Genomic DNA, 12,957 nt, shown 5'->3' on the forward strand with positions numbered 1-12,957 from the left:
CAATGGAAGGCAAGGCTTGAGATGCAACCATTTGACTACACAATGAGAAGGCCACCTGCAACCCAACAGTGGGGATGAATGGAATAACTGAGTAGAGTAAGAGTGAACTACACTGGGTGGTAAAGACAAGACAGAGCCAGAGAGATGGTTCAGCAGGTAAGGGCGCTTGCTGCAAAGCTGAGTTCGGTTGCTGGAACCCAGAAAGTAGGAGAGAAGTGACTCCTGCAAGTTGTCCTCAAGCCTCTACATGTGGACTGCGGCACATGGCTCACAAACGCACACCATAAATAAATAAATGTCAAACACTCTTTTAAAAAATGAAAGAGAATAAGTATGACCTGTTCAGAAGTCTGGTGTAGGAGATTAACTAAGAAGTCTGTAGTTAAAGGGCTTCCATAGTAACACAGGTTTTTAGATTTGATGAGATGGGGACATGCTGGCCTGTTTGTGAAAATGGATGCCACTGAAGTTCTGGTTAACATTTAAATGAACTAAGTCTAGTAGTTTAAATAATACTATATATTAATGAAAGAATTGGTAGAGGACAGAGTTTATTATTTTAAAAAGAATATCCAAGAACTTCTACATTGGCAGTTCATACTAACCTTGAAAAGGTATCAGAAGGGATAACGGTCAAATTCAAATCCTAACAAAGCATGGTGGTGCATGACTTTAACCCCAGCATTTAGGAGGCAGAGGCAAGAAGAGCTCTTTGAGTTTGAGGTCAGCCTGGTCTACATAGGTCTACACCAGTTGTTCTCAACCTATGGGTCATGGCCCCTTTGGGGGCTGAAAGACCCTTCCACAGGGGTTGCCTAAGACCATCTGCATATCAGATATTTACACTGTGATTCACAACCATAGCAAAATTACAGTTATGAAGTAGCAATGAAAATAATTTTATGGTTGGGGGTCACCACAACATGAGGAACTGTATTAAAGGGTTGCAGCCTTAGGAAGGTGGAGAACCACGGCTCTACATACATACCAGTAATCCCATCCCCTGGGGGGTGAAGGGGGAGGATTAGGAGTTCAAGGTCATTCCCAGCTATATAGTTTGAAGTTAGCCTCATTCACATGAGACTCTGTCTCAAAAAAGCAAAACAAATTTAAAAAAAAAAAAACAGACCACAGAGCTGAACCCTTAAAATATTTGCACAATTATGAAATGTGCAAGTTTTTATAGAGCAAATTGTTCCCAAATTTCTGATTGTAACATTTCCTTCAGTGAGATGATGATGATGCTGGGAGAGAAACCGATGATTTTAGTCCCAAAATTAGCTTCAGAATCTTCTCCCCAGGAGTCCTCTGAAGTACACTTAACTTTCTGTTCAGTTGGTCTGGTCTTTTTGTTTTGTTTTGGAATTTTGCTCTTGTTTTAAGATAGAGTCTCACTATGGTGGGTCTCAAATTTATAATCTTCTGCTTCAAGCTCCCAAGTGCCAGGATGATAGGCATATGCTACCATGCCCAGCTTTTGTGTGGTTTTAGAAATTGTACATATGTAATAGAGAAATAACTCTACAGTTAAGAGCACTGGCTGCTCTTCTAGAGGACCTAGGTTCAATTCCCACCACCCACAAGGTGGCTCACAACAGTAACTCTTGTTCCAGGGGAACTAATGCCCTCTCCTGGCCTCCACAGGCACCACTCACCCAATGCACAGCTGTACATGCAGGTAAAACATTTACACACATGGGGGAAAAGGAAAAATAAATTGCACACACACACACACACACAAATTGGTTCTAGTCAGCTATTTGATCTTCATATAACTTGTTCGGATGCTTTAAAATTGGGCCTCGGTAAAAGAAAAATTGAGAAAATTCAAACATTACTGAGCCAAGACTCAAAATGTCTACTACAGCGAGAATGTGCAGGTGGAGCAGCCCCAACAAATTGAACCAACCAGAGGAAAATGGATGAGGGCACAGGAGCTGGTTCAAACACACTTCCTAACCATGGCCACTAGGTGGTGCAAGTATTTAGCAGGCCTTAAATGAATGACCTGGACTCTGAGAAGTTTTAAAGACAATCCTCAAAGAAATTGAACTCCCTGCCCCTAGAAAAAGCAGACGTGTGTGTGTGTGTATGTGTGTGTGTGTGTGTGTGTGTGTGTGTGTGTTATCTGAAACCAGAGTGATCTAGATATATGTTTTTTTGCTTTATGGTTTATTCATCATGAATGTTTTGAATTTTACATAGTTTCCAGACATTTCAGCCCACGTCAGCAGCATCCTCCATATGGCTGATGGTGGTGACATCATGAGTCCTTATAATCCTAGAGATAATATGGCTCTTGTTTGTTCAGGAAAAAAAAATCATAAAAGTGAAGCACTGCAAAAAAAAAAAAATATCTACCCAGAAACTGGAAGTATGAAAATAACAAAATTCCTGATTGGCACAAAACAGACACACTGATCAATGGAATCAAATTAAAGACCCAGACATAAATCCACACGCCTATGAACACCTAATTTTTGATAAAGAAGCCAGAAATACACACTAGGAAAAAAAAAACCAAGCATCTACAACAAATGCTGCAGGTCAGACTGGACGTCTGCATGTAGACGAATCCGAATAGATTCATTACTTATCACCCTGTACAAAACTCAACTCCAAATGGATCAAACACCTCGACATAAGACTAGGTACACTGAACCTGACAGAAGAGAAAGGGGAATAGCCTTGAACACGTTGGCACAAAAGATGACTTCCTGAACAGAACACCAGTAGTGCAGGCACTAAGATCAACAATTAATAAACAGGACCTCATGAAACTGAAACGCTTCTATGTGGCAAAGGACACCATCATTTGGACAAAACAGCAGCCTACAAAATGGGAGAAGATTTTCACCAACTACTCAGCTGATAGGGCTCTAATATCCAAAATATATAAAGAACACAAAAAACTAGGTATCAAGAAAACAACCCAATTAAAAATGGGCTACAAATCCAAACAGAATTCTCAAGAGGAAACTCAAATGGCTCAGTGTTGTGGGATATTTGATTGCACTGTGACACCCTGAGACTGTGTTGATAAAGTTAACCTTGAATCAGGGGGCACAGCTAGTAACCAGAATTAGCCATAGAGAAGCCAAGAACATGGGTGGAGAAGACACACAGGAAGGAGTAGGGAGAGACTTAGAGATTTCGTGGTCTCTTTGATCTGGGGCATGTGGAGAGAGAGGTGCTTGCTGGGTCTCCAGTTTAAAAAAAAAAAAAGAAAAAAAAAAAGGAAGGTTAGCTGGTTTCTCCTCCACTTCTTTGATCTATCAGGTTTTCACGCCAATATCTGAGTCTTTATTGGTAACAGAACAACTTAGATAAAAACAACAGTTGGGAAACACTTTAAAGAAATGTTCAGCATCCTTAACAATCAGGGAAATGCAAATCAAAACTACTTTGAGATTTCATCTTACATCCACCAGAATGGCCAAGATCAATAAAACAAGCGACAGCTCATGCTGGTGAGGATGTGGAGTAAGGGGAACACTCATCCATTGCTGGTGGGAGTGCAAACTTGAACAGACACTGTGGAAATCAGTGTGGCAGTCCCTCAGGAAGATGGGAATAGATGTATCTCAGGATCCAGCTATACCACTCTTGGGCATATACCCAAAAGGACACTTCATCCTACCACAGAGACAATTATTCATTGCTTCTCTATTCATAATAGCCAAAAACTGGAATCAACCTAGATGTTCCTCAACAGAAGGATGGATTTTAAAAATATGGTACATTTACACAATGGAATATTACCCAGCCATTAAAAAGAAGGAAATCATGAAATTCAAAGGTAAATAGATGGATCTAGAAAAAATTCATCCTCAGTGAGGTATCCCAGGCCCAGAAAGACAAATATGGTGTGTACTTGCTTGCTTATATGTGCTGTATTGGGTGGTTTTGTGTGTCAACTTGACACAAGCTAGAGTCATCATAGGAAGGAGCCTCAGCTGAGGAAATGCCTCCCTGAGATCCAGCTGTAGGGCATTTCTCATTTAGTGATCAATTGGGGAGGGCCCAGCCCATGGTGGGTGGTGCCATACCTGGGCTGCTGGTCCTGGGTTCTATAAAAAGGGGGGCTGAGCAAGCCATAAAAAGCAAGCCAGTAAGCAGCGCCCCTCCATGTCCTATGCATCAGCTCCTGCCTCCGGGATCCTGCCCTATTTGAGTTCCTGTCCTGACTTCCTTCAGTGATAAACAACAATGTGGAAGTGTAAGCCTAATAAACCCTTTCCTCCCCAGCTTGTCTTTTGGTCTGGTGTTTCACTGCAGCAATAGAAACCCTAACTAAGACATGTGCGTAAGACAAATATGGTGTGTATTCACTTATATGTGCATATTAGATGTTATGTTAATGATGGCCAAGGTACAATACACAGAACCACAGAGGTCAGGAGGAGAGTAAGGGCCTAGGGGGAGGGGCAGATAGATCTCCTTAGGAAAGGGAAATAGAATCGATAATGGATGGATATGGGGAGCTGGAATGGAAGGATCAAGGGAGGAGGAGGAGCGGGGGAGAGGAGGGAATGAGGGGAAAGACAGCTGAAATTAGGGCCAATTGAGGAGTATGGAAACCAAGTATGAAGAAACTTTCTAAGATATATACATTTATGAATGTAATTTAAATGAAATTGCCAAATAATGGGGAAGACAGAGCCCCAACTACACATCTCTTGTCACCAAATGAAGCTTCCAGTACAAGGATTGGTTTACATCGGAGTTGTTGGCCAAAGGGGCCCCACGGGAATCCCCAGACAACCCTGGCTGTTGCCAGGCCTATCGACGGCACCCCACAAACAGACAGAAAGGCTTCATGGCTGAAGACAACATCCACACTGAACGTGGAGAAGTCAAGCTGGCATCTACCTGGGGCCTCCACCCTATGGGCCAGCTAGTATCTGTGGTACAGAAAGGCTTTCTGCATGCTACCAAGAGAGAAGGGGGGGCAAGGGAGGAAGGCGGGGAGAAGAGGAGGAGGAGAACCAAATTTCTAGTCTAACAGTCCAGACACCTTCACTTTGAGGTAATGCATACTTACTTGAATTAGGGGGCCAGGATGCCCGGTATTCACTGCTTGCTTGAGTTCTGAGCGACCTGCCCCGAACCTGGAAAGTCGTAATGATGTCAAGAGTTATTTATTATCAACGCAAGGATTTGCCCAAGAATTTAAAACAGGAAAGGAAACAAAAATGACATCCCCTACTACAACATACGAAATGTGACATATTTATCTTAATAGCATGCGCAGCTAACAAAGGCTCTCTAGTTTCCTGTGCACGCCCCAGGTGTTCTCTCACCCAGAGTCAGCTCCCCTTGGAGGGAGGAAAGGATAACAAGCAGCAGGGATCCCGGGGACTCAAGAACCCCTATTCCTCACGGCTACAGAGCTGCTGAGCACAAGTTACCACACAGTCCCTCCCTGGATTGTCATACCACGTCCAACAGTCAGCTCCCTGAGACAGAAGCCCCAAGGAAGCTTGACTAGAAACTCAGCGGGGTCTTGTATTATTGTTGTTGTTGTCACTTGGCGCTGCCTTCGTATAAAGGAAGGCCCATCAGACCAGGCTGCCCCCGGAGCTTGCCTAAGCAAGAAATCACAGTGTTACCTTCCTTTCCTGTTTCTTCTGTGTCTCCATGACATGCAGTCGCTCCATGAGGCTAGAGATTCCCTGCTCCAGGCTGTCGATGGTGTGATGCTGAGGATCGTGGCCACTGAAGCTGTTGCGCAGGCTGCGGAGAGCATCTCGGACGAGCTGGAGGTCACTGGTCTGTGGCTGAAAGGAAAGGGCTGGTGGCCGGGTGCAATGCCTACTCCTACCCCTGTCCCAACCACGGGGCTAAGGAGGATTAAAGGAAAAGTTCCTAGGATAGAGGCCTGAGTTCTGTGGAGGAAAATATGCCTCCTCCGATACCTACTGTGTGCCCACTAGTCAACTCTTTTTTTTTTAAAGATTTATTTTATTTTTTTTATTTTTTTTAAGATTTATTAAGCTGGGTGATGGTGGTGCACGCCTTTAATCCCAGCACTCAAGAGGCAGAGGCAGGTGGATCTCTGTGAGTTCGAGGCCAGCCTGGGCTACAGACTGAGTTCCTGAGAAACCCTGTCTCGAAAAACATACATACATACATATATATGTATTCATTCATCTATTTATTCATTCATTTACTTATTATGTATAGTGTTCTGCCTGCATGCATGCCTGCCGGCCAGAAGGGGGCGCCAGATCTCATTATAGATGGCTGTGAGCCACCCTGTGGTTCCACCTCTGGAAGAGCAGTCAGTGCTCTTAACCATCTCTCCAGTCTTCATTAACTCTTAATTTGATTTTTAATTTTGGATGCTGATCCTTTTTTCTGTATACACTCATCAGGTGCGAGAATCAAAGGCCTGGAGTACGCAAAGCTTGGCCTCTGGTGGCGGCTGGGACACCGGTCTCACTTCCGCATGTTCTCTGGTCCCAGGAACCTACCCCTCTGTGGGCGACAGATGCGGCACCTCTCCCTGCCACCGGAAGGACAAAGCCATTGCGCTGAGAGCCGTGGCTGTTGTAATTTGTCACCTAGAGCATCAAGAAGAAACGACAGTTGTTAACAGACATCTTCTCCTTTACATTCCTCACTTTCTGATGTAGCATGTAACTACTGACTGGTTTACCGCTTACATCAGAAGTGTTATGTGGAGGCTGCGGATACAGCTCAGGGAGTGAAAGTGTTTGCCACATAAGCCAGACAACCTGAGTTTGATCCCGAGAACCCACGTAAAAAGCTCCATGAAATGATGTACACATGTAAACCTCACACTTCTACAGTGAGGTGGGAGCTGGAGACAGGAGAATCGCCAGAAGCTCATGGGTCAGCTAGCCCAGTGTACATAGCACAAGAGAGACCCTGCTTCAACCATAGCTGAAGATGAGAACTGGTGTGTACACCTGTGCCCACGCACGCGCACCCCCCAACCCCGAACTCCCCTACCCCCACACACACCTCAAATGAAAAACTATTCTTAGAGTCATGAGTGGGATGTGGCCTCCCTTCGCCCACTGCTGTATCAAGGCTGCAGTTGACATTCAGTGGGTATTTCGAATGCAGAATGAATGAACTGGACCTTGGCCTGGAAGCCCACAGCCACTCTAGTACTCTTGCTTTAAGTAATCAAGAATGCAAGAGCATGTGCATATTTTTGTTGTTGTTGTTGTCGTTATTGTTTGTGTTTTGTTTTGTTTTTCAAGACAGGGTTTCTCTGTGTAGTCCTGGCTGTCTTGCAACTCCTGGCCTCAAACAAACAGAGATCCTCCTGCCTCTGCCTCCCCAAGTGCTGGGATTAAAGGCTTCACCGCCTGGCCTAGAACACATGTATCTTAAATCCGATTCTGTGCTAGGTGGATTTAGTAAGACTGTATTCAGTTGCTTACAGAATTTAATACTCTTCATTATAACCAAGAGGGTTCCTGTTATTTTCTATTTCATTTCCAAGTGTTAGATGCTAAATACCACCTCCACCTGTCCCCTTGGTGCTGGAGAGTGACCCTGGAATCTTGAGCACATTAGGCAAGTGCCCCACCACTGAGCTACATACCCAGGCCCTGGAACCTGCACTCAACGCCCTCACTAGACAGAATTCTAACAAACACGAGAAGGAAAACCCAAGTTCTGGGTCACCTCGTCCGCCTCTCTTTTCATGCAGTGAGCCAGAAGGACATCTTTGTGCTCCAGCTCTCGTTCCAGATCCACCTGGAAAACAGAGCAAATCAGGAAAGTGTTTCTTCAGGCCAAGGGGCCAGGCAGGCCAGTGGCTGCTGCGTCCTGACCTGCTGGTAACTGGCATCCGAGAGTTTGCGGAGTGCTTCTTCCAACTTGGCCTGCTGCTGCTGAAGGAGGCGGTCCTTCTGCCCGAGCTCTTTCTGCAACGGAGATAAGCTTTCAGAGGTGTGGCAAACACAAGGCCATCAAGTGGTTCACACTCTGTGAGACCTACCCTGGGAAAAGAAGAGCCTCGGGCACACAGGCTTTCTTCACTCTATACCTGGAAGGCTTTCCGCACTCTAACAGTTTTATATGGTGCCAGGATTCTTAGAAAGGCAAAAAGGGAGCAAACTGCCTGTACCAGGGAGGGCCGCTATGGGCCATTCTCTCTACTGAGATAGAGGTGAGCCTGCCACCGACTGTCCCCACGTTCCTGGGCTATGCTCCTTTCCAGAGTTATGCTGTCTATGCTTCAGAGCTAATGGAAAGATTTCCTACCAGAGGGTAAGACAGAGCTGAATATGGAAATGCTCTTTGAGCATCAGCTAACACGGGCTATTCACAAAAGGATGCTGGGAGGGTGTTTCTTACTTTATATTCTCCTAAGAGCCGGTTCCTCTCATCTAGTTTCCTCTGCAGATCCACCTGCAAAGGGAAGAAAGGATTCAGTGGCATGAAGGTGTCGTATGCCAACCCTTAGGGAAACCAGCCACTTGGTAACAAGAATTAACAACAGTTACGGTATATGGCACAGGGAGGGCGGGCTGGGACAAAAACACACAGCAGCTCGCCACGTCTTTTAAGCAGACCGTGGAAACACAATGTGGCCTTAGTGTTCCCCAAGCTGAGTCAAGGACCATGCAGGCTTAGGTGCTGTGACCTAGGACCAGAAATGAGTCTTACGGGAATAAAAATAACTATAGACATGGAAGGTAAGGCACCCAGGAGCAAAATAAAGAGACTACGAGGGCAGACTGAACAGCGCTTCACGTAGCATCCTCGGTGACTAATGGGCTCTCTGAGGTCATTGGCCACACACTTAACTCACATTCTGGTTGTGCAGCTCATCCTTGTCCATATTTGCCCTCAGAAGCTCTTGCTTGAGCTGAAGAACAGATGTGTCCTGCTGAGTCAACCTCTGTTGCAAGGCATCCTGGGGGAATAAGGACACCCACTTTGCAGCCTTAATCCATCACCCGGCCAGATAGCACTTCTTACTGAGCTCCTCACTGCATTGAGCATCACTTCTGTCAAACTAGGGGATGAAAGGAATAACAAGGACCTTGCCACAAGGACCTGGGTAGAGATTTTCCTCTCCTCTTCCAAGACACCATCATCTACAGGGAAATCCCATCCTCTGTCCTACTGAGAGAAACCTGGTTTTCCCTCACCTACAGCTCATCCCTGGGATCATGGTGTCCTAGTCAGGCAAGGGCAGGGGGTGGGGAGTAGCTTTTGAGATCAGACAGACCTAGATCCACATTAAACATCCATCAAGTCCTACTTGGAGGACACTAACCTTGAACAGTATGATCCTCCTCTCTCCTGGTTTTCTCGTCTACTTCTTGGGTATATAATACTCCACCCAACTTAGCGCCTTCTCCTCTCTGTCCAGTCCCCATTTCCTAGAGCAGTGGTTCTCAACCTTCCTAGGGCTGCGACCCCTTAATATACTTCCTCATGTTATGGTGACCTCCAACCAGAAAACTGTTTTCATTGCTATATCATAATCTTAATTTTGCTGCTGTTATGAATCATGATGCAAACATGTGATATTCCTGATGGGCTTAGGCAACTCCTGTGAAAGGGTCATTTGTCCCCAAAGTGGTTATGACCCACAGGTTGAGAACCACTGCTCTAGGTAGTACAGTCTGGCCTTGAATTCATGGTTCTCTTACCTCAACCTCCAAAAATGGTAGGATCACAAGTATGTACCAGGCCCAGTAGGGAACCCCTTTTTAATTATCCAGCGGACAGGTCAATACATGGCACAGGGCATCTAAGCTGTCCCTGGCATTTGTAGCCTAGTACATTTCCAAAGTGCACTCCCCAGGATAGATGTCAGAGAATGAGTTAGGGAAAGAGGAGCTTCTGTGGTCAGCTATTCTAAAAGTTTTGGGGGCTATATCTTCAGTTTTCAACGCTTTTATTTTTATTTGCAGAGTATGCACATGTGTGTGTGTGTCTGTCTGTCTGTCAATGGAGGTCAGGTCCTCTATAAGAGCGAGAACTCTCTTAACCTATGAGCAATCTCTCCATCCCCAAGCCAATCTCTTTATGATTTACCTTCCGAGATCTTTCAATGTGATGTTATTCACAATGGATCTTCAAGCCTATCAGGAATTTCTCAAACTTATTTAACCAAAAGGCACATTTCTGTTTTGAAATACTTCAAGGCACTGAGGTTACCGAATATGATTTGGAAAATGTTACTGAGTTAATTTTGGCTAGTTAATGAAAGTTTGTGCAAAACAGGGGAACAGTAGGAGCTTTAGATGAATACTCAGATGTTATAATCCCATTTGGGTAAATAACATATATTCAAGGTTATTAGCTCAAGCATTGTATATATAAGCAAAATAGCTCTCCCAAAGTAGCTGGTCTAAAATATCACAAGATTATTAAAGAGATGGCTTAGTTGTTAAGCACACTGGTTGCTCTTCCAAAGGATCTGAGTTCAATTCCCAGCACTATATGGAGGCTCACAACCATCTGTAACTCCAGTTCCAGGGGATCCAACACCCTCTTCTGGGCTCCTTGGTTACCAGGCATGTAAATGGTGCAAACATACATGCAGGCAAAACAGCCATACACATAAATGATAAAAATTAAAAAGAAGAGCATTGTGCAAGTATAAAGAAGACCTCAAATGGTCCTTCCTAAAGTAGAACAATCTCCCAAACACACTGCTAAGTGAAAGAAACTATGCCAAGCTGTGTTTGCAGTGTACTATTGTTTGGGTTGAAAGGTGGGAGAAAACAATAAATAGACATATTGGATAACTGGTAAGTTGTCTCCAGGGGACAAAACTGGTTAAGGTGGCAGTGGGGTGGGGTGGGGTGGGGTGGGGTGGGGTGGGGCAGAGCTGGTGGGAGAACTTTCACAGTCTATCCTTTTGTGTCTTTAAACTGTTTGAATGTTATTAACCATTCCAACATTGCTCCTTTTTCGTTTTTTCCTAAAAAGGGCATCCTTTTGAACTGAGAGAGTGTTTTCACACAGAGAAAATCAAGGTGGCAGAGAGGCACACGACAGCCCCATGAGTCACAACTCTGAGACACAAGCCTCAGCAAAACAAAGATGTCTTCCTCAGCATGTCTCTCTCACCCACCACAAAGCCCTTTCTAGACTCCTGGCACCAAGTCTGTTAAAGACTCCTAGGAAATCCCAGTAGTCCCTGAGCCGAGTACCTGGCTCTCAACACTCACTAATAGATCACTCTACCTCACAGAGGCTTACGAAACATAAAATAAAAAAGAGAAAGAATTGAATGTCTTCCTTTTACCTTTATCCCCTGTAAGTTTCTGGCATCCTGTTTGCATTTCAGCAGCTCTTTCTATAAACCAAATACAGTGAGATCAGATGGTGGCATCTGAGTTGCTTCATAAGCATTACCTCATTCTGTCAGCAAGAAGACAAAACCCAGTTGGCCATTCCATGAAGATTAACCCATCAGCCGAGGTACAAAGCAGATGGAGTCCTGAAAGCAGTAAAGACTGACCCTTGGAAACAAGACTAAGACCCCTCTGTCCTCTGTGGCACTCACTGCTGAGCGGCCCAGGTAGAGAAGACTCGTGCTGAGGAAGAAGACACCCCATCCAGCCCTAAAGGCTCTCCACCAACAGGAAAACCTGACCACATCATCTAAATGTCCACTAAATACGTGATATGCCTATGTCTGCTGTTGTTGAATAGTTATTTCGATTTCATTTAACAAAGGGTTGGCATGCTTCTGATTCTTCAAAGAGCTCTTGTTCTTTGTGGACTGGGGCTATTGTTCTTTGTGGTCCCAACAAAAATGAATTTGGTTTTATAATAGAAAATTGAGTAATGAAATTTCCATATGTATGACTGCAACTAAAAAGAGGGATTTGAGGAAAGCAATGCCTGTTACATGACCTGGGCCCATCTCTATCTATTATGTCACAGAAATGATTCATAATTAGTATATCTAAAATTGGGTTTTAACCTGGCTCCAACAGACGGGCTCAAAAGTTTTCAAAAATGCAGGTCGGTGTGTGTGCATGCATGCACACAAGCACATTTCTGGGGAGATATGCTCAGTCATAATACTCTACCACCGACCTATATGCCCTAGTTACATACCTAGAACTCAGTTTTCTTGTGTTTATTGTGGTATCAGAGTTGAAACAATGCCTTGCACGTACTAGGCAAGCACTCCACCACCGATCTATAGCCCCAACACTGACTCAAATTTAAAACAAGCAGACAACCCCCCAAAACAACAACAACAACAGTACTGACCTAAAAGAACTCTGGAAAATATTCATAAAAAAAGAGCCACACTAATATTACACACCCTCCCCCTCTCTTGAGGTAGGTTCTGACTATGTAGTTCTGGTTGGCCTGGAACTCAGCATGTAGATCAGGCTAGACTCTAATTTATGTACCACCATGCCCACACCAGACTCATCTTTTCCTCTCAAATCAAAAAGAAATATAGAGCCAGGCGTGGTGGCGCACGCCTTTAATCCCAGCACTCAGGAGGCAGAGGCAGGCGGAGGCAGGTGAGTTTGAACCCAGCCTGGTCTACAGAGCGAGTTCCAGGACAGGCTCCAAAACTACACACTACACAGAGAAATCCTGTCTCAAAACACCAAAAGAGAAAAAGAAATATAGAAATATTTCAGACTACAGAAAGGTACCCCCAACATAACACAGAAAACTACTATATAGCATTAAGATTAAAAAAGGTGTCTCCATTGTGACACAGTTTAGATGTGTCTCTCTCCTCCAAGGAAAGACCTAACCCGGGTAAGATTCAGCGAGCTCCCTGGAACTGCATCACTTTCCCTTCCCAGAACTGTCCCAAAGCTGGCACGTGATATTCCCACAATTCTTTTCAAAGGGGGAAAATGTGCATGTCCTGTCCTACCTTGAGGTCTTGATTCTCCTCCATACTCTGATCCAGACGGCTTCGGATTATAATCTGAATGTAAGACAAAGATGGCCATGCACTTGTACTGT

General features: G+C 44.6%; 1 protein-coding gene and 1 long non-coding RNA gene across 4 annotated transcripts in view; one reads left to right on the top strand and one right to left on the bottom strand.

Annotated features, from left to right (window-relative positions):
* The window catches only part of Dixdc1 (DIX domain containing 1), an 81,144-nt gene that overhangs the window by 23,102 nt on the left and 45,085 nt on the right, over positions 1-12,957 (bottom strand). For both annotated transcript variants that reach the window (XM_059267841.1, XM_059267840.1), the window contains 9 exons: positions 12,866-12,919; positions 11,255-11,305; positions 8,798-8,902; positions 8,341-8,394; positions 7,815-7,907; positions 7,666-7,737; positions 6,477-6,566; positions 5,613-5,780; positions 5,045-5,111 (listed from right to left, as the gene is read on the bottom strand). In XM_059267841.1, coding sequence (XP_059123824.1) covers positions 5,045-5,111; positions 5,613-5,780; positions 6,477-6,566; positions 7,666-7,737; positions 7,815-7,907; positions 8,341-8,394; positions 8,798-8,902; positions 11,255-11,305; positions 12,866-12,919 — 754 coding nt within the window. The remainder of the gene's footprint in view (positions 1-5,044; positions 5,112-5,612; positions 5,781-6,476; positions 6,567-7,665; positions 7,738-7,814; positions 7,908-8,340; positions 8,395-8,797; positions 8,903-11,254; positions 11,306-12,865; positions 12,920-12,957) is intronic.
* Positions 6,651-11,617, top strand: LOC131914981 (uncharacterized). Of its 2 annotated transcripts, none has more exons than XR_009380234.1 (3): positions 6,651-6,925; positions 7,691-8,152; positions 10,936-11,617. It is a non-coding gene; the product is annotated as an uncharacterized LOC131914981 (long non-coding RNA). The 2 variants fall into 2 exon arrangements; XR_009380235.1 differs by having other exon boundaries at positions 7,691-7,932.

The sequence above is a fragment of the Peromyscus eremicus genome, chromosome 7 (assembly GCF_949786415.1).
Source record: "Peromyscus eremicus chromosome 7, PerEre_H2_v1, whole genome shotgun sequence".
NCBI classification, from domain to species: domain Eukaryota; kingdom Metazoa; phylum Chordata; class Mammalia; order Rodentia; family Cricetidae; genus Peromyscus; species Peromyscus eremicus.